This window comes from Gossypium raimondii, chromosome 2 (genome assembly GCF_025698545.1).
Source record: "Gossypium raimondii isolate GPD5lz chromosome 2, ASM2569854v1, whole genome shotgun sequence".
Lineage (NCBI taxonomy): Eukaryota > Viridiplantae > Streptophyta > Magnoliopsida > Malvales > Malvaceae > Gossypium > Gossypium raimondii.
The window spans coordinates 15539049-15565332 of NC_068566.1; the positions used below are offsets into that span (position 1 = coordinate 15539049).

The 26284-nt window shown below is 34.7% G+C and overlaps 1 protein-coding gene and 1 non-coding gene across 2 annotated transcripts; one reads left to right on the plus strand and one right to left on the minus strand.

The window, feature by feature from the left end:
* Positions 1-419: 419 nt before the first annotated feature.
* Positions 420-5501, minus strand: LOC105783393 (V-type proton ATPase subunit c''2). The gene is made up of 4 exons (XM_012608818.2): positions 5253-5501; positions 5083-5160; positions 903-1073; positions 420-816 (listed from the first exon to the last, which is right to left on the minus strand). Exons 1-4 carry the CDS (start codon positions 5372-5374, stop codon positions 645-647), a joined length of 543 nt encoding a protein of 180 aa, XP_012464272.1. The 5' UTR covers positions 5375-5501; the 3' UTR covers positions 420-644.
* Positions 5502-24527: 19026 nt separating this feature from the next.
* Positions 24528-24634, plus strand: LOC128039459 (small nucleolar RNA R71). The gene has a single exon (XR_008193963.1). It is a non-coding gene; the product is annotated as a small nucleolar RNA R71 (small nucleolar RNA).
* The last annotated feature ends 1650 nt before the right edge of the window (positions 24635-26284 follow it).

Genomic DNA, 26284 nt, shown 5'->3' on the forward strand with positions numbered 1-26284 from the left:
AACAACAACACCAAAAGTAAACATAATATTATTTTGGTAAACATTTTTGTATTTGCTTTTCTCAAAATTGTATATTATTTTATTAGTTTTATGTATTAATTCAAGTTTTATTTTTGTTATTTTATTCTCTCAAGTATTTTTTCAAAACTAATTGAACTTTAATACAAATTAAATTAATTTTAAAATTATAAAAATATATTATTTAATAAATTAAAATATATAAAATCACGCATAGAACATGCGATGTTAGAAACTAGTACCATAAAAATATTATTCAACAAAGTAATATAGGTTCGATATTATCTACCAAAATAATACAAATGTAACGTGAGATTGAATCCAATGAGATTAAAAATAACAATGACGATGAAATTAATTATTATAGCCAAAAGAAATTCCCAGTGCCACAACTCATCCTCTTAACCATAAATCATGGTTTTCATAGAAAGTTTTATTTCTCACTCGACAAATGTGTTATAAGAACGAAAAAGAGGAGACACTTCCAAGCAAGTTTCTAAATAATACATACTACCAATAACAAAACAAAAGAAAAAATGTGAATTTCATTTCTGATATAACCGACACATGAAACAAACAGGTTTGCATTCTTGACCCAATAGCTATTTTCTACTAAGATCATGAAATTAGACCGATTTTGCAGGCCATGTTGCTTGAGCTGACATGATTATACCTACAATCACCCCGAACAGTCCAAGTGCACTGCCAAAAATCTCAATCACAAGAATCTTCACAAACAGTGAGGAGTTTTGTGCATCAGACAGCGCACAGCTACTTCCAATTATTCCAACACACAATCTGTCCCCAAAACAATCTATAAGTACACAGAAATAAGCAAAATATTAATTTAGATTAAAGAAAACATTAAGGCTAGGGAGGCACACCCGCAAACAAGGTTTGCAAACCCAACAATAATTCCTGAAGCAAAGATTGCATATCCAGCTCTAAGAGACTCTGGTTCATATATCTGTGATGAAGGAACACTCTCTAACTTTGTTTGTAAAATAATTGCCACAATAACACCATAGATAGCAACAGCTTCGCAGAAGATCACGCTGCAATGACAGTATAGAAGAGCAAAAATTACTATTTCCATAGGGCATATTACAGCATTTCAAAATCAACATTGCTGAGAAAATGTTTAACCTAGATTGAGACATATTTTAACAGCACCATAAATTGAAAAAATTCGCCTCAAAAGCATGGGCACTGTTTAGTATCTTCAATCCTATTCCATGACTCATAATTGTCCCCCCATTCAGCAATACACTCTAATTTAAAACTCATCCAACAGACAGACAGTACACACAACACCTAATCCCATAACGAGAAACTCTGAGGATAAGCTATGATATGTAAGTAGAAACTTGAGCTCATACATATGAGGCACCTTTTGTTGGACAAAACTGTGAGGCCTTTAGGACAAAGTGGATAATACCTCACGGGTTGGTGCTGTCTCACAGTACATGAATAGAGTTGATTAAATAACCAGCAACTTGTCTCAATATTTCAATTGCAGCCGGGCATATGAAAATTTGTAAGGCATTAAATGGGAAAAAGCCAGAGTCAAATTTCAAGTGATTGATTAACTAATTGGGTCCATTAGATAGCTAGCCCGTATCAAGGTCAGAGCCATTTATTTTGCGTATATCTTTTTACTATTTTACTGTTTCTGTTAAGTCGTTGGTAACAGCAGATAGGTGAGAAATGAGTGCACCAAGAATCTTGGAATATAACGAGCAAAAGGATCGAAGAATAGAGGAATGGACTATCATTTGAAAATTCTCTCTCAACAACATTGGCATCAAAGCTCTGATTCCGACACCATAGTTGATGGTGTAGCTACCAGAATGCAAAAGGAACTCACCCAAGTCCAACTGGACTTAGGTAAGACTAAACTCGATGTGCAGCAACTCAATAAGAAGTTTGATGACATTTGAGCAAAGTTGAAGCATGATTTATAGAACTTCTTTGATTTGATGACCCAGAGGACAATCAGATGAAGCATCTAACACAAGGATCAACTAAGAGTGACACTAGGAAGACAAGCCTTTACTCCAATTCAACCAGGGTATTTGGATCAAGGGAATCACTGTTTCTTCAAGTGAAATACCCCAAGTTCAATGGTGAAGATTTTAAAGGGTGGTTGCTCAAGCTTGAGCAATACATTGTGGCTGCATGAGTAGCTAACAACCATACGGCCAAGGTGGTAATGCTAAACTTGGAAAGGACGTGCCCTTCAATGGCACCAGTACTAGGCTCAAAATACGAGGGGGTCTGGATAATCTAATATGAGCTACTGGGAAGCAATGAAGGCTCGTTCGCTCCAGGAGAATATGGTAATCCTATGGAAGAGTTGGTCAACCTAAACCAATCTGGTACCATTGGTCACTACCATGAGAAATTTGTAGGTATACTCAATTTACTCCAGCTTGATGACACTTACACGTCGATTATTTGTGTTAGCAACATGAAACTTAAGATATCTCAATCTTTAAGGCTATTTATATCCAAGTCCATGAATGAGGCCATGCACTTAGCTAAACATATCAAGGCTATAAACCCTAACGACAAGAAAACACCTATTTTACCTACCTATAAACCAACTTGCCTTTTTCTTTGCCAGACAGCCTATACCTCCACTAAGCCATGATCCTTGCCACCATTGCAACCTACTCCAAAAATTCCACCAAATTCCAACCTGAACCTAAAACCAAACACCTTAAATACTGACAAAAGTCCCCCTACCTATAACCAATATACCAACTACAAAAACAAAAGGCTGACAGAAACCGGGGGAAGAAGGAAAAAGGTCTCTGCTACTGGTGTGGCTTGAAATTCTCATATGGTCACAAGTGTATGAAACCCCAACTCATTCAGTTGTTAGCGGAATCTATGGACGAGAAGAGTGAACCTAAAGTATTCTCGAACTGTTGAGACAACCTTGATGCTCTAGCAGTTGAGAATGAGCAGCCAATATTGTTTCTCCAGGCCATGATGGGGTCACATGATTTTCAAACTATGAGAGGCAATGGGAAAACTGGTGAGCATGCCATCAGTATACTTGTGGACTCTGGTAGCATTCATTAATTTTATTGACACTAGAGTGGTTAAGCAATTGGGGTTAAGGGTAGTACCTGGACCTAGAATGGGAGTGACATGCAAACGGTGGAAACCTATTTACACTGAGCAAATGTCTAAAATTACAATGGTCAGCACTGAACATTATGTTTTGCTTAGACTTTATGGTTCTACCCTTGGCTGGCTGTGAAATAATATGAGCACAATGGTTGGTCACTCTTGGACCAATCCTATGGGATTTCTTCTCACTAAGCAATTTGGATTCAATGATAAGTCGTACAAGCTATAGGGAGTTCAAGCTACTACAGCTAGCTTATCATCTCAGAAAGTTGCTACTGAGTTATTATTGTCATTTATGTCAATAGAAGCATCACAACCTTGTGCTTATTTGTTAACATTTTCAAAACCTCTTACCTTATCTAATTCTATCATTGATGAACAACAAATCAGTAACAAGGGGCAGATGATTAAATCAATGCTCTATGAGTTCAATCATTCATTTACACTCTTACAAGATTGCCACCTGTTAGGATCCAAGATCATAGAATCTCACTGAGGGATGAGAATCAAACAATAAAAATTAGGCCCTCCAAGCATCCTACTGCCATTGAAAGGTTGATAGAAGAAAAGCCAGACAATGGTGACCTTAGAAACAATACCAACTCATTTGCTTCTCCTGTAGAAATAGTGAATTTGAGGACCATTTGCTACATTTGAGAAAGGTCTTTGAAGTGTTACAAAAAACCAACCGTTCCTTAAACATAGAAAGTGTCTTCTTGCTGCTCAAGAGGAGGAATATTTGGGTCATATCATTAGTGTTGTAAGGATGACTATGAATGCTAGCAAAGTACAAACAGTGCTAGATGGCTTACCCCATGTCATGTGTAGACAGATTGTCAAAATATGCACATTTTATACTTGTCTATACCCTCTGTTACCAAGTCTTCATCAACTTTTTAAGCTACATGGTTTACCCCATATCATAGTCTTCGATAGAGATAAGGTATTCCTTAGTACCTTCTGGTAAGAACTCTTAAAGACTGGACTACCTTAAAGTTTTCAACATCCTACAACCCTCAGGCACATTGAAACCTATTTAAGGTGCATGACTAGTGAGACTACTAAAGAGTGGGCCATGTGGTTACCATTGGCTATGTGTTGGCTATGTATTGGCAAATTTAACCCATATCCCTTGTCCGTGCTGTGTCGACACAGGAATGGCTTCCCTTTTTCAGAGTCTGAGCAACAGAGGTTGCAAAGTCAAATTTCATGTTATTTCAAATTAGTTAAATTAGTTGTAATCAAAAGGGGCCTGGTTGTAGTGGGCCCATTAGTTAGTTAGCCCATGTCAAGTCCAGAGTCATTTACTTTGCAATTATCTTTTTACTATTTTATGGTTTCTCTTATGTCATTGGTAGCTGCAGATAGGTGAGCAATGTGTGCACCAGCAATCTAGAATATAATGAGCAAAGGAATGAAAGAATAGGAGAATGGAATTATCGTTTGGAAATTCTTTCATTCTCCCTTTCTTCTCTGTTATTCTAGTACTCTTCTTCTTCCGGTTACACATATGACATATCAGTATCATCTTGGGACACATTCGAGGCCAGCGGTAACACAAAAAGAGATAAAAAGGGGATTCATACAGAAGAATACTAAAATTATAGCTACTCTTGTTACTTATGCTTGACGTTAAAACCTTATACCCCAATTGAATTTCCAAGCAATAAACATTATAGAGAACGAAAGCCTAGGAATCAACAAACTTAAACAAAATTGAAGGGTGACCTAAAATTTTCTTGCTTCCTAGTTTCCCCCTAATTGATTTTAGAAGGCCAGTAACAAAATTTAATTCAATCCAATAATTTATAAACTGTAAAACAAACTTAATCAATAGATTAGTGTTTATGAAAAAAAATCGATGCATTTACAGATAAAATGACACAATAACTGCGAAAACCATAAGAAAAGAAAAAAATTTACCTAATAAGATTCTTGGAAGTGATTCGAGGAGCTTTAATAGCGGCACCGATCAAACTACTCCCAGTTATGTAAATTCCCCTATGAATATATATAAGCAATTTAACACATATTTCATGAAATTATGCGTAAGATTTATAGAAAATAAAGAATATATATATAAGAAGGGGTACCAGGCGGCGCCGAGGACGGAAACGCCGATGGCAATGGCGATACCGACGGCGGAGAAAGTATAAGGTGAAATCTTGACAAGAGCAGTGGACCAGGAGCTTGAGTCTCCGAATGTTGCTGCCATTTTTCTTAATTTGCTTTACTTCTTCCTCTGATGATTTGTTGCCCTTTGAATGGATCTAATGAGATCAGGGAAGAGAGGAGAGAGAAAGAGTGAGAGAGAGATCTTTTTCCCAAAAAAGAATAATTAAAGAAACAAAAATACAGATTTATGTCCCCGACTCAGTAAAAAAAAAACGAAATTTCGTGCTTTGGGTTGAGAGACGACGTCGTTTTCTCAAATTTGTTATTGGGATAAAGCAACATTTAGTCCCTAAACTTAACAACTTTTCAACTTAATCCTTACATTTTCTTTTATCTAGATTGATACTCAAACTTGGATTTCATCAAACAATTTAGTCTATTTTTGTGACACTTAAATGATGATGACATGATACCCTCTGATTGTGTCATATCATTATTTGAATTTCTTTATACTTCATTTGCAAACTTTTTAAAAATTTAAATTTAAATTTCAATCGTAATGTAAATTGTAAGAATGAAATGCATATATTATGTACAAATTAATTTAGATTCAAATTAATATATATTAAAAAAGTATAAAATTATGAATTTGTCAAAATTAAAAATATTTTAAGGATTTTGAATTATTTACTAAACATGAATATGAGAAATGAAATAGTTTACTACTCAATCTATACTATTTTTAAAATTCAAATTTAAAATTTGAAATCCTAATTCAATAAACACTGCCTTAAAGATAATGTGTCTAAATTTATTAATACCAAAACACAAAACAACAGATGATAGGTTAAATTTTCTCAAACCATTGAACCAATGTCTACGATTCCATACCCTTTTTTGCGAGATAACCAGCCACAATATTCGCAGGTTAACGGACATGCAGCAATCAATATGAGTGAAATCTAGAAGAAAGAAATTGGACATATTTAATGATACATCCAACCGAAGATTAAACAAGACTAGATAATTGAAGCTTGAATGGGCATTTGCCTTCCACCTACACATTCTAAAGGCCCAAAGCAAAAAGTAATAAAATCGTCAAATATTCAAATAATATGCAAATGTATATAATCGTCAACAAGTAATAAAGTAATAAGTAAAAAGTATCGTCTTTACACAAACTGTATAGGCAAATATTGTGAAAAATAAAATCTTAGCAAATTGGTGATGGAAATAATTGTGAGTAGATTGAATTAACTAATTAATTTAACTAAAACTTAACTAAGTATGCTAAAACTGAATGAAAGATGTAAACACAAAGCAATAAGCAACACTTCACAAGTTTAATTACTATGACATGAAAGAGTTAGATTATTTGTCTTTTCTAACTTGGAATTATAAAACAATGTTGATGATGTTACGAAGAAATCCATAGCAACTCGGTTATTTATTAACCCATGAAATCATGCTTATTAAATTATTAATTTTTCTAGCATATTTCTATGTTCAATCAACTTAGTAATTTTCATAAGCGAAATCATATTATGTGAGGTAACAATAATATTTCTATATTGAAACAGTTTAATCACATTAATATTAAGGTTATGCAATGTAATAAATTTATTTTGATATTATTACTAATTTGACCTAATTTATCATAAAAGATCAAACATGCACCATTTAGATATTGTGTTAATTAATTACAATTTTGTTCTGATTAAATAATTAATTCAATTGCATCCCTACATTTATAATGTATGAATAACATGTTCATGATTTTATTTGAATGAATAAGCAACCAAGACACATAACATCATTTTTAGCAAATGAGAGCCTTGAAAATCTCTCTTCACATGGTCGATCCTTACTTTAAGGAAAGTGGGTGGAAAGTGGGTGGATGGCTTTGGTATTTTTCCTTGATTCATGCTTGATTCATGGGAGAGAAACCTTGAAATGAAGAGGGGTTGTACAGTCACATGTGAGAATTTTGTGGCTGAATTTTAATGTTTTACCAAGTCTTGGGTGGCTGATTTGGGAACCTCTATGGACGGTTGGGCCTTCTCCTCCTTAATTGGTGGTTTAGGCTCTTATTTCCTTAGCAGACTGCCTTTTCCTCCAGTCCATCAACTATCTCAAAAAGTGTAAAAATCATGTGTTTTAGTGTATAAAATGATCAAATTAGCAAATTCATCTTAGTATCAGCTAATAAGATAAAACTATAACAAAAATTCCAAAATTTGTTATCAAACACTCAAAATTTGCACGAATTACTAGTTTAAAAGTGTTGAAGATAACTCTATATTTTAGAATTATCACACCTCCAAACTCAATTCATTGCTCGTCCTGAGTAATGACACTTTATAGATGCAAAAAAACGTAATTGCAACATAGTAAGTAAAATTAATTATTCGTCTAATCATGCATCAATGAGATCATACTCAATTTTTTTTTTTTTGCAAATATGTAAGTCAAGTATATACATTTTCCAAATTTACTCAAGCATTAGAGTGCCATAAAAAATTATGAATTGAATGCCTTCTCTTCATGAAAGTGCACTAAGTTCTCTCCAATCAATTTTTTGTTTCCCTCAAGTAATGTTAAGCAACAATCCTAATGCTTAAATTGTGTCTTCATATGTTGAACTCAATAGCTCCTCTCCATTAATGTACAGGCATAGAAATCTAAATCAATAGTTTTTTATATGGTTATAATGTGGCTGGGGTCAATGTAGGAAAAGATAGACAATTTTTAGGCTAAAATCTTAGACTCAGCTTACCTCGAACCTCTGAAATGCAATTATCCCCCAAAATACCTAATTCTTTTCAATTTGAGTATATATGCTCTCTGTACATATTTTCTCAACAACTGCATTTATTTTAGCAACAACAGATACTTTCTTGAGCATATAAATCAACATTTGTACTTGTATTGAGCATCCAGTACTTTTCTTTAGCTCCCCCAAACTTAAGCACAAAAATGTTCTAGACGAACTAAGTCTAAGGTATGGGACAAATAAAGATAAGTATTAAAATACGAAATGACTCATTAGTGTAGGGTTTAGAAAAAAAAATCAGGTCATATAGTTCAAAAGTAGGGTTTCATGGGATAAATATTAATAATGTTGGCTTGAAAGGCTTAAACAATCTAAAAAAAAATGCCTAAATCATTTTTAAATTACCATGCCTCTTAGGATTTCGCCTTAAGGAAATTACTAAGTCAATTCTAAACACTTAAACTTTCATGCATGCTTAGTTTTTTCTAAGGAATTAAAATTTTTTTCATGACAGCCCTTATACATAATCAGTAAGATCTACATACATATCATAACTTATTTAGCATGCAAATACTTGAAATAATAAGGATTTATGCATACACTAGAGCTAACATTATTGTGCAAAAAAAATTGAGCAATTTTCACTTAAAACATACCTTTATGAACAAAATTAATTATCTCAGATTACAATATGATCCCCCCACTAAAGAGAAACAATGTCCTTATTGTTTAAAAGCATAAATCAAAGGCATAATTACCAAAAAACCCTCAACGTTTAGGGGCTTTTAGTTTTGTACCATTAACCTTTTTATTTTTTAATTGACACCCTCAACGTTACGATTTTTCAGAAATCAGTCCAATTTTAACGGTAAACGTGACTTGATCAAAAGGGTTAGAGTCTATGGATCGAAGATAAAATCTAGAAATTTAGGCACAAAGTCAAAAGGGTTACGTGAGAGTTTTCTAAATGCACCCCTTATTGAGTCGTCTCATATTTTCGCATATCTCCAATAAGCTTGTTGTTGTCGATATGCATGTGCTACAGCATGTCCATGATTGCGAATTGGTCTGGCTGTGTAATAGTGCTAAATGATGTAAATGTGGGTGTCGGATTGGTCCACCCTGGATTAACAGATTTAGTTGGTGTTACAAAGTCAGGATAGGTAGTTAGTTCTAGCTCATTAACTGGTTCCAATATGTCTGGATAATTGGGTGATTTTGCTCTGGTTGGTTCATCATCTGGTTCTGCTTAGTTCTGCCTAGCAACATCACCCACTATTTTAGCTAAATTAACATCCTTGGTTGTATCTTGCTCTAATATCTATCTTTAGATGGGTGTGAGATTGGAAACATAGTAAAGTGATTAATGATAGGAAATAGGCAAAACCAGGTCGCTTTGTAGCACACTCTCGAATTTCCTTATGGATGATTCTTCTGATATCAATAGACATTTCTGTCACAATAGCACACAATAAGAGCATTTGTTCTATCGAGATAGTGGAACTATGTGAGATGGGCATAAAACTAAATCAGAGGAAATAGAACCAAAACTTTATTGTTGGTTTCAGAAACTCCCTTTGGCAAACATGATTACTAAAATTCGAAGTTATCTATTTGGTTCCAGGAATCTTAACTTCTTGCAGAACTTCTCTAAGCATCTTCTAATCAACATTTTGCAACATAACAGTATAATCATCGTTATCGATGTTAGGCAATCCAAGCAGATAATTAATATAAGTTGAAGTTAAAGTTACCTTCTTTCCTCGAACATATATCTCTATTGCAGTAGATAAAGTTAGGTTTGCATAAAATTCTCAAAATAATTCTTCTTTTGGAGGTGGTCTGACATCACAAAATAAATTCCATTCCAATGCATATACTATCGTCCGAATGATTGGCAACATTTTTGTGCAATCAACATTCGTCAAGCTAAACCCTTTGTTTGAAAGCCTCAGTTGATTCTTGAAGATGGATTCAAACCTCTCCATTGCTTCTTCAGTATGGAATCAATTTTGGAGTTCATTAGGTTGGGATGTAGAACTTTTTCTCTTTTGGGACATTATGCGAATAGTAGGTGTGCAGGCTTGGGATTTTTGTAAAATTGGTGAGAGTCGATTCAATAGGGTGTTTGGGAATGATGACAATGATCAATAATAATAGAGGTGCTATAACTAGAAGCAATGGCATTGATTAAGGCAATTGGGACGGTGGCTCTTTAGGGTTGCAAAGGGCGGTGTTTGGTGGTGCAACAATGAGGGTGTGCAATGGTGAGAGGTGACCGATGATGGAGGATTGTGACGACAAGGTGTAACTAAGGTGGTAAGACAATGTGTGACTTTGGTGTTGGGGGGAATATGCGATCGGCGATGATGGCTACTTGAGGGGAAGGAGCGACAACAAAAGGATTTTAGAGTGGGTGAGGCTGGTGGTGATGGGGGTTTTTAGGAGAGGGTGGCTAGTGGTATATGATATGTTGGGTATAAGGGTGGTTAATTTAGAAGGGTAGAGCTAGGTTAAAGTTTAACCTGAGGAAACAAAACATCATTAAACAAAAAAAAAACCTTTTATCTATTTTTAAAAAAATATAAATATATATGTAAATATATATTCATATATATTTAATTTTTTTTTTATTTTTGGTTGCTCAAAATATTTACAAAAAATTAGAACCATTTATTAAAAGAAATAAAATAAATAAACAACTCATGGGTGTGAAGTTTTATTCCGCCAGACTTCACTACCCCAATAATGTTTAAGGCGTTGACCATTTACCTTGAACTTACCCCCTTTACCGTCTTGCAGTTTGACTGCTTTACATGGAAAGATTTTGTAACACCCCTAACCCGTATCCATCGCTGGAACAAGATTACGGAGCATTACCAGAGTTTTCAAATCAAACAAACATAAATTTCAAAATTTTCAAATCATATCAATAAATACATTACAACCAATTCAAAACGTACATATTGTCCTTTAAACGAGCCATCGAGGCCCTAAATACGTGTTAGAAACAAGTCGGGACTAAATCGAAAACTTAGAGATTTTTTAGAAAACAATGAAAATATTCAACATTGTAGGGATCACACGGCCAAGAGACACTCCCGTGTCTCAAGCCGTGTGGGCATTCGAAGTAGGGACACACGGCCGTGTCCCAGCCTGTGTCCGTGCCTGTGTAACTCATTTACTTGGTTTACACGGCCAAGCTAGACGCCCATGTGCCAGGCCGTGTACCCTTCGAAGTAACCTCACACGCTCGTGTGCCAGGCCATGTGCTAGGCCGTGTAATAGCCTAACTTACAACCTTTTGAAAGCTTCAGGGGACACACGGTCGTGTCACCTGGCCGTGTGTCACACATGGCTGAGACACACGCCCGTGCCTCTACCCGCATGGACGAAAATAGACCATTTTACAAGTAATTTTTCTCACCCAACTTGTCATGTACCTACAACAAAAAATGCACATATACACAAGCCATAACAAGGCACCAAATTCATGCATAACCAAGTCCTATACATATGGTACAATATCATACAACTAATATGCCCTTAGGCACCTCAAAATAACAATATGTAAACATGTACAATCATGTAATCGATTTGGCCAAAATAATCAACTAACTTCTAATCAAGATTGCATCAATTCAAACTATTGAATTGATTTACCATAACCTATCAAATAATACTAAATATGCCATTCAATCACTAACATCATTAGACATATATGCCTTTCATAACAAGAGATCAATTCACAACTAGATACTAGACTTATGCAATATGCATATTTAACTATGATTTCATCATGCATATTCAACTATCATTTCATCTTCCATCATTCAGCTATATTAAATCATTCATCAACCATTATGAAGCTAATATTTACATACCAAAATATACCATTTCACCAACAAAATGCCAAATCACAAGCCAAGCAAAATGACCATTTCAACAACCAAAATAGATGGCCAACATTAGCCAAAATACCTATACATGCCATTATAACGAACTTAAAAACATCCATAGGTACCAATATAGCCGATAGATAGTGTGATAGATCTCCGACGACTTTCCAACCTGAACGATCTTCCGACAACTACGAACACATAAAAATAAACACTAAGTAAGCATGTCATGCTTAGTAAGTTCGTAACACATACAATCTAACCTTGCCAATACAATATACAATCATAAAGCATGTATAACCAATCCAACCTGAGAATAACTAACTCAAAAACTTATATATGTACATTCATACTCTTAATTTTCACAAGGTACACATTACCTACCTTTCATCAAACTAATGTAATTTACATTGAAAGCTCTTACTGAAGCTCACACAAGGTAATAATACGATGGTTGACACATCCTTTTTCGTAATTTGATAATCAAAGTTATCCCTTTTCATAGTTCGACAGCTGAAGCTATCCCTTTTCATAATTTGATGGTTGTCACCATCCCTTTTCATTGTTTGATGGTCGTTACCATCCCTTTTCATAATTTGATAGCCGAAACTATCCCTTTTCATAGATCACTAGCTGAAGCCATCTCTTTTCATAGTTCAATAGTCGAAGCCATCCCTTTTCATAGTTCAATGGTTGTCACCATCCCTTTTCATTTTTGATGGTCGTCACAATCCCTTTTCATAATCGATAGCCGAAGCTATCCCTTTCCGTATTTGATAGCCAAAGCTATCCCTTTTCATTCGTCGATGATCGTCGATACGCCGTTGGATTTTTTCGTCAACACTCAATTTGATATTATACAATAATAGCATTCAAATCATAAAATAAAATAAAAAAAATGAAACTTAAACTTACGAACTTACCTCGACGATACATGTAGAAAACAAAGTTCACTAATCCGAAGCTTTTTCCTTGCCTCGATCTAAAACCATATAAGGTCTGTCTTGATCTATACGGATAAATTTAACTTAATTTAAAATATAAATCATTTAATTTAGCCCAAAATTCATATTTTGGCAAAATTATCATTTTGCCCCTATACTTTTAATTTCTTTACAATTTAGTCCCTAGCTCATAAAAATGGAAATTTATGCAATTTCACCACAAACCCACTATGGCCGAATATCAATCTAGTCCCTAGCAAGACCTATATTTCATTTATTTCACAAATCCATCATGTAAGCTTTTCTATTGTTCAATTTAATCCCTAAATGATAATTTCATCAAAAACCACCTAACAAAAGTTGTTTATCTATTAACAACCATCCATTTTATATCATCAAACATCAAAACTCATGCACATTCATCAATGAAAAAACCCTAATAATTTAACATTTTCACAAATTAGTCCCCGGGCTATCTAGATTAAGCTGCAATAATCCCAAAAATATAAAAATCATTAAAAACGGGACAAAATACATACAAATCAAGAAAAGAGGAGTTGCCAAACTTAAAAGCTCCAAAAATGGCTTCCTAACCCTAACAACCTGTTGAAGAAGAAATAAAAGATGAAGGTTTTATTTTGTTTTATTTGTTTTATCATTTAAATACCTAATTACAATTTTAACCTTTAAAATTAATCAAAATTTCAATAATGCTAAACCATGCTCATCCACTAACACATTTTTGTTCTAATTACCATATAAAGACTCATAATTTAAGGTTCTATAGCTATTTAACACTTTTAGCTACTAGAACTCAACTTTTGTACTTTATGCAATTTAGTTCTTTTATCAAATTGAGCATGTAAATAGTAAAATTTATTAACGAAATTTTTATGTGGTACTACTACCATGTCAGAGGAAATAAAATAATAATAAAATAAATTTTTTGAATTTGAACTTGTAGTCTCGAAACTATTGTTTCAATTTCACTAAAAATGGGATGTTACAGATTTGGTGAATAGTAAATAACCCAAACCGTTGAGACTTTAACTTTTCAGGAAACAACTTTAATCTGGAGTTGAACAGTAAGACTTTAACTCATGGATCCGGATGTGCTTGTCATGCTATTTTTTTTTTTGCTTTCTCATTGAACAACTTGGCATTCTTATAGGAAAACATTTTGAACTCTTCTAACTCATTGAGTTGCAACATCCATTTCTCTCTAGTAAGCTCTTGATCCAAGTTAAGCTGCTTGAGAGCCCAATCAGTTTTATGCTCCAACTCTAATGGTAGATGGTAGGCTTTACCAAACACTAACCGATAGGGAGACATCCCTAAGGGAGTTTTGAAAGTTGTTTAGTAAGCTTATAACACATTGTCAAGCCTCCTAGACCAATCTCATTGATTTGGATGGACCACCTTCTCGAGAACACCTTTGATCTCTTTATTTTTCAACTCATCTTGCCCATTCGTTTGTGGATGGTAAGCATTGGCAATCTTATGCCTTACGCCATGCTTGTGGAGTAACCATTTTAACCATTTGTTCACAAAGTAGGACTCCTCATCACTGATGATGGCCTTTGGAGTTTTAAACCTCGTGGATATATGCTTTTGTAAGAACCGCATCACCACCTTGGCATCATTTGTCGGATATGCCTCAGCCTCTACCCATTTGGGCACATAGTCAACTGCCATTAATATATACATGTTACCATAAGAAGGAGGAAAATGATCAAGAAATTCAGTACCCTAAATGTCAAATAATTCTACCTCAAGCATGTTCGTCAAAGGCATATCATTCCTTCTTGATATGTTTCCAACCCGCTAACAACGGTTACAATTTTTTATGGAGGCATATGCGTCTTTAAACAAGGTTGGCCAAAAGAATCTGACTTGAAATACCTTGGTTATGGTACGTATACCTCTGAAATGTCCCCCACTTGGGGACGAATGGTAGTCATACAAAATATCAGTTACCTCATTTTTCGCCACAAATCTCTTGATCATTTGGTCTACGCGTTGTTTGAACAAATAGAGCTCCTCCCAAAAATAGTACCTTACGTCATGAAGGAACTTCCTCCTTTTGTTGATACGACATCTCAGGCGACATCAAACCTCAAACCACAAACCAAAAAGTTAGCATAATAAAAAAACCAAGGAATATTATGAAGACTTGCCCTAAAAATGTGCTCATCTGGAAAATGCTCGTTAATAGGAACGAGTGAGTTAATTTCTTCTTGATGCTCTAATCTGGACAAGTTATTTGCCACTTAATTTTCTAACCCTTTCTAATCTTGGATCTCAAGATCAAATTCTTGGAGTTGAAGCTTGACCGCCTATAAACGAGTTATCATTTATAGTAAAATAACACATAAAAATATAAGAAATTAAATCGACGATGTCTGCAAGTGCGTGGGTCAAATTATAATATAGTATAGTTTACAATGAAACACTTAGAAGTATTTCGAGGATCGTACCCAAGGGAGGATGAAATAAATTTATAAAAACATTTTTACAATAATAAGTCTAAATATTATTAATGATAGAAATTAATGATAGAAATTAAATAACTAAATAAATCAACAAGAAAAATAACAAATGACTTAAATCAATAAAACCAATTAAGAAAATTAACTCATTTCAAGGTTTGCAATTACTTTAGATTAGGGTTTTAGGGTGGATTAGCTATTGATTAACCAATTATTACCTCTCACCTTAAACTAATTAATCAATTAGTTGATACTCACTTATCTTCTGACCTAACTTTCTCAACTAGGATAAACTATGATTTACTTGGTTCAACTTATCTCCCGATCTAGTGTATCCTATGATAACTTCCTAGGGTTGTCAAGCCTAGGGTTTAAGAATGCATAATCTATACCAACTAATCCTATCAAGAAACCCTAAATCCTATATTAATCACATCCCTACCCACTCGTTAATTTCCTTAAGGGATTTAGCCACTCATGTTATTCATAATCTCAATCTCAATTGAATAAATCATGTAAAGAACATGATTGAATCGGAAGAGAAAAGAGATTAAAATAATCATGGATTGATATTGAATAGAGAAATGAGTAGTAAATCTCTCAATTAGAATAATGAAATATGCCAACATCAAAGAAGAAATAAATTGAAATACTTCAATCATATAAAAGAACTCTTAGATCGCAATCGGTTCTAAGAGGAAAAAAATAGTTTAGAAAAACCGAAAGAAAAATAATCTAATCCTACTCCTAAACTATTAGGTTTTTTTATTGCGTCTAAGATGATGTAGTTACATCAAACCCATAAGGTCTTATTTATAGGAGTGTTGGCAGCCTAAATTAGGTCTTCGACACGCTCTAAGTCCTCATATAAAATTGATTGTATGGACAAAAATAACCCTGGCATACTTGGGCGACAAGTCGACCTATGTCGCGTCATATCCCTTGTATGGTGCGACAGAACATGTGTTTTACACCCTCTTTGGTTTGTTTCATGCTTTAATGTATCAGGAAGCTTGTGCATCACTCTTCCTTTGCTCCTACGTCAATTGGGCCTATAAATCATCATCCTACACAGTCAATTACATATATTAGCACTATCTAAAGCCTGTGTCAGCCTAATGGGTCACAACAGTCACAAATTGTGTTAAAAACACTTATTTTTACTAATATTTAATTCTAACTACTAAATACCAAAAACATAATATTAAATACTAAATTGCATAGAAAACAAGCTCTTCAAGTGCGAAAGTAACCCAAATTAACTACTACATTTGATGATAGGTCAAAGCACCCACTGGATCGATACCGGCTTAGCGTCTTTCTTGGCAAGCAAATACTTGATTATCGAATGATCCATCTAAACCGTCACCTTAGTACTTACAAGATAAGAACGAAACTTGTCAAAAGCAAAAATAACAAGTAATTATTTTTCCATTATCGTATAATTCAGTTGTGCTCCCGTCAAGTTCTGACTTGCATAAGAGATGGGATGAAAAATTTTGTTCCTCTGATGTCCCATTACAAATCTTATCGTGAAGTCACTTGCACTGTACATAACTAAAAAGGAGACTCCCAATTTGGTGTGATGATGATCAGTGTTGAGACTAACTGAATCTTAAACTCATTGAAGGTTTTCAAGCATTCCTTGTCAAAGTTGAATGTTGTGCCTTTCTCTAGTAATTTACATAAAGGTTTGGAAATCTTGGAGAAATCTTTGATGAACCTCCGGTAGAACCCAACATGTACTAGAAAACTCCTAACGCCTTTAACAGACATCGGAGGTGGAAGCTTCTCAATGAACTTTACTTTCACTTTGTCAACTTCTACCCCTCATCTTGTTATTTGGTGCCCAAAAATGATACCTTCACTTACCATGAAATGATACTTTTCCTAGTTAAAGATAAGGTTTGTCTCTTCCCATCACCTTAGTACCTTGGGTAGATTTTCTAAGTAATCATCATAGGTATCTCCAAACACTGAGAAATCATCCATAAACACTTCTAAAAACTTCCAACCATGTCAGTGAAAATAACCATCATACATCTTTGAAACGTAACAGGTGCATTACACAAACCAAAAGGCATACACCTAAAAGTGAATGTACTATACAAGTAGGTGAATGTTGTTTCATATTGGTCTTCCAGGGTTACTGTGATCTAGTTGTAACCCTAATATTCGTCTAGAAATAGTAGTAGTCTTACCTTGCGAGTCTATGAACATTTGGTCTAAAAATGGTAACGAAAAATGATCTTTTCGAGTTGCCTTGTTCAACTTCTGGTAGTTCACACAAATTCTCCATCTTGTAACCGTTATGGTCGGTATCAATCCATTGTTCTCATTTTCCACAACCGTAATGCCTTTTTTCTTTGGCATGCACTAGATCAGACTTACCCATGAACTGTTTGAGATGGGTAAATGGAACCCGCATCTAACCATTTTTATAATTTCCTTCTTAACCACCTCCTTCATAACTGGGTTCAACCTTCTTTGTCCATCAATTGTTCTTTTTTCACCATATTCTAGTATGATCTTATGCATGCATAAAGTTGGACTTATACCTCGGGTATCAACTATGGTCCACTCGATCTCCTTTTTAAATTTCTTCAACATGTCAATCAGTTTCTTCTCTTGATTCTCAGTTAGCTTAGCTGAAACTGTAACAGGCAGAGTAAAAGAGTTACCTAAATAAACATATTTTAAATGAGAATGAAGTACTTTTAAATCCAATTTAGGTGGCTCTTCAATCGATGCCTTTGGTTGAACATGCTCACGGGACGCCAAATCCAAAGATTCAAATTGAGATTGTCGAAAACAAATCTCTTTGAATTAGCCTCTAGCAACACTAAGTATTCCTTCACTTCTTTATTACTTGGTCAGTCAAGCACTAAGACTCGCTCCAATGGGTCATCTACAGAATTGTGTTCCTATTTTGTAGCTAAACCTTCTAACTTAGACATTGAGGAACACTCCTCAAGTACCTTAGGAAGCCTTATAGATTTAAATACGTTAAATATTATCTGATCATCTTAAACTCGCATGGTGGTTTCACCCTTCTGCACATCAATTAAGGTCCTGTCGATCACCAAAAAAGGCCTTCCCAAGATGATTGATGCTTCTTTATCTGCTTTAAAATCTAAATTAATAAAGCTAGCAGGAAAAGTGAATTTATCTACATGTACCAATACATCCTCGATTTTTCCTTTTGGATGTGCTAAGGACCTATCTGCTAATTGAAGCATAACTGTTCTTGGTCTAACTTCGCATATACCCGGTTTTCTAAATACAGACATGGGCATCAAGTTGATGCTCGCTCTTAGATCACATAATGCTTTACCAAAATGGGATTATCCAATATTGCAGGGTATGATAAAACATCTTGGATCTTTCATTGTTTGAGGTAACTTGTTCTACAAGAATGTAATGCACTCATTTGTCAATGCTACTGCCTCAAATTCTCCAAGTCTTCTCTTTTTGGAAAGGATGTCCTTCATAAATTTGACATAGTTCAACATTTGCTCAAGAGCTTCCAGCAATGGAATATTGATATGAAGTTGCTTGAGTATATCTAAAACCTTTTTGAATTGGACCTCCTACTTTTTTTTTGGAGTCTTTAAGGATAGAGTGGTGGTGAAGTTTTAACTTTTGTTGAAAAATTCTTCTGTTACACTTTTGTAGCATCTGACACAGGTGTTACGTTATCAAAATTAACTGGTTTAGGGTTTACCTCATCGAAATTTTCAAAATTTGGCTTCTATGAAATTAGAGTTTAAACACTTGCTTAAGCTTCCTCTTTTTCTTGAGCATCAACAAGCTTATCTTCGATCTTGACACTTTTGGACTCCAATTTCCTCCCACTTCACAAAGTGACTACTTTGCAATGCTCTTTACTCGAACTCTTGGATTTTTTGTGTCATTGGGCAAACCTCATTGGGGTATATTTTGAAGTTCATTGGCTACTTGACCCGCTTGATTCTACAAATTTCTTAAAGTAGCATCATTCTTTGCCATATATACCTTTAAAAAGTTTTCCAAACTATTGGAAGATTCAACTTGCGGTGGTTTCTGAACTTGCTGAGGGAACCCTGGCAATTGATTCAGTCTTTATGGCATGTAAGTGTTTTTAGGACCAACTCTTTTGTTACTTCATGAGAAATTTGGGTGGTTTTGCCATGAGCCATTTCAGAAGTTTGACTACAATCTGTAATGTGTGAATATAATATGCGAATGTGCAATTGTACACTTCAAATCAAGTAATAAAGTCGTAAGTAAGATTGTCTCCTAAGGGATCGGATAGGATTAATTCGGTTAAGCTATTACTATAAAATATATGAATTAGGCTATGGAAAAACAGAATAGCAATTTGTAGAGGAAAAATCACGTATGCAATATTAAAATCAAATAACTAACTTAAAATGCTGTGGCAAAGATATAGAGACAAAGTTGAGAGGATCTATGCTGTTGAATGGGAAGGTTAGGATTACTAAGATTCATTCCTCATAACCAATCTATTATTCAGATTAAATCTAAGGTAGTCTGCTTCTTTCAAGAGTCAGACCTCAAGCTACCCTACCTAAGGCTTTGCATGTCTACAAGCCTTAAGAAGGATACCCAACACTGTTTATTCCTTTCTTTGTACAGAGCGCAACTCTATGTCTAAAGCGCTACGAGTATTGTATTGAATGCTCGTTTGTATCATTCGATCACAATCCAACTAATCTAACCTTTTCATAATTAAATCAAGTTTATGGACATACCATACATTCAATTATGTCTAGAGACTGCATGCATACATTTTCAAAATAGCACAAATCAAATGAAATAGTAAATCTAATCAGGATAATGCCTTGGTCATTAAAGGAACTAATGATTCATCTAGTAATCCCAACTTGATAAGATTAGCTCATGAATTGGAAATTAAAATCCAAAATGAAAGTATCATTCAAGAACATACTTCCACAATTAAAATTCACAAAAATCAATTAAGATAATGAAGGAAGAACATCAGGAAGCTTTCGTCAATTCAACCCTCAACTCTAGTGCTGCAATATCTTGCGAAGCCCAGGGTTGAATGCTTCTCCTTCTTCCTTGTGTTGCTGCTCTATTCCTTAGCTGCTACCCTCTTTCCTTGTTTCTGTAGATCTCCCACGAGAAAATTGTGTGAGAGGAAAAATAGTTGTCTTCCTCTCTTTCTCTTTCTTCTTTTTATAGGGTAGGTCACCCTCTCAGCACACACTTTTTTCTCCCTCTTTTTTTGGTGGATATTTCTGGTACAAGTACAGTTGGCTGAGAGTGGTACGGATTGACAGCTGAGTCAGTATATTCCTGTAATTGCCATGGCATTTGTGCTGGCAACCTATCCAAAATTTTGTCATGACAAAACATCACTCATTCTCTTATTTTCCTCCTTTCTGCACCTACTATAAACAAAACACAATTCCTTTCCTCCCATAAGTAAAAGTAACATATAGTGACATTGAAAGCACAATCCAAGCTTCATGATGCAATGTTATAAAAATACTAATATAATTTCCTAAAATGCAACTAAATTAACTCACGAACGAATAATTAACCAAGTCTAGAGGCCTAAAATATAACTCTTTTCAAGAGTTATCACACCCCCAAACTTGAGTCATTGCTTATCCTCACGCAAAATATGCATGAATGCATGAACATAATAATTGTCATAGCAACATAATCACCTTTGTATTGTTAGACCATTAAGAGAGCATTTTTTACTTCACTTCTCAACAATCTTCCATATCTAAAAATTTGATCAAGTTTCATAAGCTTATTTAGCAAAGGTAGTGCAGAAATTATTGCCCTAAAAGAAAGAAAAATCCTAAGTACTCCTGCAACTTTCACTATAGCAAGTATCTCCTAATTTACTTATTTCATCTTTTAATGAACTTAGTTTTCCCTTCTTCTTTTTTTCATCTGGCCTTATACATACTCAATACATACATATTCATTTATTATGCCTATTTTTTTACTAGGAGACTCAGCTCGTCACATAATTATTTGACTTGACAATTACAATGGAGCATACACTAAATTGTTGAATACTCAACTATGTCATGATTTGAATACTTACTCATAAAGTTAAGGCTTTAGACTAAAAAGATGGAGGGAGAAAACAACTACCTCCTTAGCTACGCAGCCTGTTACTACAGTGAAGTGCCCCTAATTTTCTTTTCTTTATTACACACTTTTACTTGGACTTACCTTTCTAGCCAATAGCACGATGGAGCAAACAAAGTGGTGCTGACTTACTTGGCGTTCTAAGCATCGGAGTATTTGATGACATTTTTTTTCCTTGAATTTTCTTAAACATTGTCACTTTATTCATTATTGAGTATTGCCTTTGTACTGAATTTAGCTTCAAGAATCTCTAAATTTATTAAAAGAAACTCACTATAGATCAATTTACAAGCAAACTATCCTAAGCTAAAATCACCTAATCCACTGTCACAACTTTCTAAGTTTATTGAAGAATTAAGCTCCTCATCAAACACCACAGACAAAAAACACTCATCATAGTTTAAACAATTCTTGCCAGTCATGTGTGCCATGGCAAAATGAATGAAAAATGAGCAAAAAAAATACTAAACAACATGCTTAACTAAATATCTAAAGTAATCTAAATGCACAATACACCCCAAACCTAAGGGATGCATTATCCTCAATGCATGTATAGATATGAATCTTGAATGCAAGAACATATATATGTACATAATGAGATGTAATAAAGGGAGAAAAACTTCCCAACCTTGGAACTGAAAGGTGGTACTTTAATTACGACGAATGGTCTTTCGTGTACTCATCTTATAACGCATTTGCCTTTTAAGTAAATTGAGTAGTACATCCTCCTTATCATTGTCAAATATGGTGATTTCAGGAATAATTTGATCGATCTCATGATCTTGTTCAAGCATCGGTTCATAGAAAGAGGTGGAACAACTACAATGTTGTCCATTGGTGGTGCTACTAAGGGACTTGCTTCCTCTTCATCCTCACGGTCAATGTCAATGCTGACAGACTTTGTTTTCTCTAGTTTTTCCTTCGGTGCTTTAGGTTCATTCTCTTCATTAGCAGGATTCATCTCAACGGGCTCTACATCACCGACTCTAACTAAGAGAAATTTAAATCGATAAAATAAAATAAAAATAAAAATAAAAATAAAAAGAATTTTCAAGATGTTGAAGTTAAACATCTCGAAGGTCAATAGATTGTTTGTCTCGCTCTACATGAGCATCCCGATAGTGCTTCAAGCGTTGTCCGTTAACTTTAAATGTATCCCTCATTTTCATGTCTTTGACATCAACAGCTTCATGCGAATATACATGAGCTACAAAGCATTTTTCGTCAAAATTGAAAGGTCTATTTTGCTCTAGCAAAGTGCACAAGGGTCTTTACTCAAATGAATCTTCATCACTATCAGAATTGTTGTAGCAAAATCTCGTGAACTCTTCCTCCATTTCTACTCTTATCAAGTCAATGGCACGACATTCTTCATTCTCATTAGCACATTTCAGCACATTAAATACATTGAACGTGACCTATTGATCATTCACCCTCATGGTCAGTTCACCTTTTTGCATATCAATTAAAGTCATGCCTGTAGCAAGAAAAGGTCTTCCAAGAATAATTGGCACATCTTTGTCAACTTCACAATCTAAAATAAGGAATTCTGCTGGAAAAATAAACTTATCTACTCTTACCAGTATGTCTTTAATTTTACCTTTTGGATGTGCGTAGGATCAATCAACCAGTTGCAAAGTAATGTAATAGGTCTTGCCTTCCCAATTCCCAACTTCTTGAAAATAGATAGAGGCATTAGATTTATACTCGCTCCTAAATCACATAATGCCTTACCAACATAACGATTTCCAATTGAACATGGGATAGTGAAACTCCTTAGATTCTTCAACTTTGGAGGTAACTTATTCATCAACATTGCCGTGTACCCTTCAGTGAGAGCAACAGTCTCAAATTCTCCTAATCTGCGCTTCTTTGACAGTATATTTTTCTTAAATTTCACATAATTAGGCATCTGCTCCAAAGCTTCTACTAGCGGTATGTTGATGTGGAGTTGCTTCAAGACCTCCAAAAATATTTTAAACTGGACATCCTATTTAGAATTTTGGAATCATTGGGAAAAATGTAGAGGTGGCCGTCCTTTAGGTTGTTGATATTGTTTTCCTGTGGCATTTTTGTTGGGAACACGATCTGATTCTGCTATAACAATCTTTTGCTTAGCCTTTTAAGCTATAATGTACTTTTTAGATGGCTCTAGGATCTTTACATGGTTGTTATTCGAGTTATCCTCTCATTTCGTGGCATCTTGAGCAACGTCATTCAACTGAGTTCCACTTTTAAGAGTGATCACTTTGCAATGCTATTTCCTTTGTGATCTCGAATTCTCAGCATCATTTGGAAAATCTCCTTGTGGCCTTGAATTTAACGCATTGACAATCTACCCTACTTGATTTTCTAAAGCTCTTAGGGATGCAGCTTGACTCTATATCACGGCATCGTTTTTGGCCATATATTCCTTCAACAGAGTTTCATAGATGAAGATGATGCTGAACTTTGTTGAACATTTTGTCGTGGCATGGGTTGATTTTAACCAAGTGGTGCATTTGTGGCATTCTATCGAACAACATTGTTGGACTTTACCATTACTTGATTATTTCAACTAAAGTTTGGATGTTGCTTCCACCCTAGATTGTAGGTGTTGAAATATGGGTTATTGTTCAGGTTGAAATTACCCATGTATTACATAGAGGCTGGATTTGATGTGCATTCATCAAAAATATGATCTTCCCCTTAATAAACACATGATAGCTCGGCTGTTTTCACTTTCTGAACTATAACTAGTCTCTTCACTGTTTTGATCATATTAGTTAAAGATGATACCTGAGCCGTTAATGAAGTGATTGCATCAAGCTCCATTGTGCTAGCAACTTTTTTGCCAGTCCCTACTCTTGTAGTAGGGTATTGATAATCATTGTTGGCAATCCATTCCAAAATCTCATATGCTTCATTATATGATTTATCCAACAAAGTACCATTAGCATATGCATCAACTAGCATCCTTGTATGCTTGTTTAATCTATTATAAAACATTTACATCTGTGTCTAGGGTTGGAAACCATGCATTGGACATTTCCTAAGTAATTCCTTGAATCACTCCCAAGTTTCATACAACTTCTTATCCTTTGATTGTCAAAAAGATGTGATATCATTCCTTAACTTGGCATTCATATTTGGAGGATTATACCATAGCAAAAACCTTTGACGAAAATCATTCCAAGATGCCACCATCCTTGACGGTAAAGCATTTAACCATGCTCTGGCACAATCTCTTAATGAATATGGAAGCAATTTAAGTTGCAAGGTGTCTTCAGGAACACCCTATTACCTGAATGAGTCACAGACTTCCAAGAAAAGTCTTAAGTGCAGTCATGGATCTTTAGTAGGTAATCCACTAAACTGTCCTACCGTTTGCAGCGTATGAAACGTTACCGATTTCAACTTGAAATGTTGAGCTTGAATGTGTGGCCGACTATTCCTGGATTCAAATCATCCAAAATTGGCGCAACGTGCTCTCGAATGGGTCTGTCTCTATCATCCATCACACGAGGGATAGGCAAATCAACATCCCAACCATTCGGATGTAATGGATCTTCCCTACCTGGATCATTTCCAATCCTAGCCACATCTTGCAATTCTTGTCTCCTTCTCAAAGTTCTCTCTATCTCTAGGTCAAAAGGATACTCCTTGTTAGTAGGAATGCCCCTACTCATGCACTAACAACAAACCTATTGAAATTAAAAGCAACAAAGTTAAATAAAACTAATGGAATTATATAAGAAAGTAACAAAACCAAATTTCACCAAGCTATCGATCCCCGAGAACGGCGCCAAAAACTTGTCACTTGTGAATATAATATGTGAATGTACAATTGTACATGTTGAATCAAGTAATAAAGTAGTAAGTAAGATTGTCTCCTTAGAGATCAGATGTGATTAATTCGGTTAAGCTATTACTATAAACTATATGAATTAGGCTGTGGTAAAACAAAATAACAATTTGTAGAGGAATAATCACGTATGCAATATTAAAATCAAATAACTAACTTAAAATACTGTGGCAAAGATATGGAGACAAAGTTGGGAGAATCTATGCTGTTGAATTGGAAAGTTGGGATTACTAAGATTCTTTCCACATAACACAATAATGCCATGGCAAAATCTTAACCAATCTATTATTTAGATTAAATCTAAGATAGTCTACTTCTTTCGAGAGTCAGACTTCAAGCTACCTTACCTAAGGCTTTGCATGTCTACAAGCCTTAAGAAGGACACCCAACACTATTTCTTCCTTTCTCTGTACAGAGTGCAACTCTATGTCTAGAGTTCTATGAGTATTGTATCGAATACTCGCTTGTTTCATTCGATCACAATCCAACTAATCTAACCTTTTCATAATTAAATCAAGTTTATGGACATACCATACATTCATCTATGTCTAGAGACTACATACATACATTTTAAAAATAGCACAAATCAAATGAAACAATAAATCTAATCAGGATAATGCCTTGGTCATTAAAGAAACTAAAGATTCATCCAGTAATCCTAACCCGATAAGATTAGCTCATGAGTTGGAAATTAAAATCCAAAATTAAAGTATCATTCAACAACATATTTCCACAGTTAAAATTCACAAAAATCAATTACGATAATGAAGGAAGAACTTCAGGAATATTTTGCCAATCCAGCCCTCAAATCTAGTGCTGCAATATCTTACGAAGCCTAGGGTTGAATGCTCATGCTTCTTCCTTGTGTTTCTGCTCTATTCCTTAGCTGCTACCCTATTTCCTTGTGCCTATAGATCTCCCAC

Coding starts and splice junctions, on each gene's coding strand:
- LOC105783393 (XM_012608818.2), bottom strand. CDS start 5,374: ATGGCAGCAACATTCGGAGACTCAAGCTCCTGGTCCACTGCTCTTGTC. Junction 5,161..5,252: donor TCCGTCCTCGGCGCCGCCTG/GTACCCCTTCTT, acceptor ATATATTCATAG/GGGAATTTACATAACTGGGA. Junction 1,074..5,082: donor ACTTCCAAGAATCTTATTAG/GTAAATTTTTTT, acceptor CTGTCATTGCAG/CGTGATCTTCTGCGAAGCTG.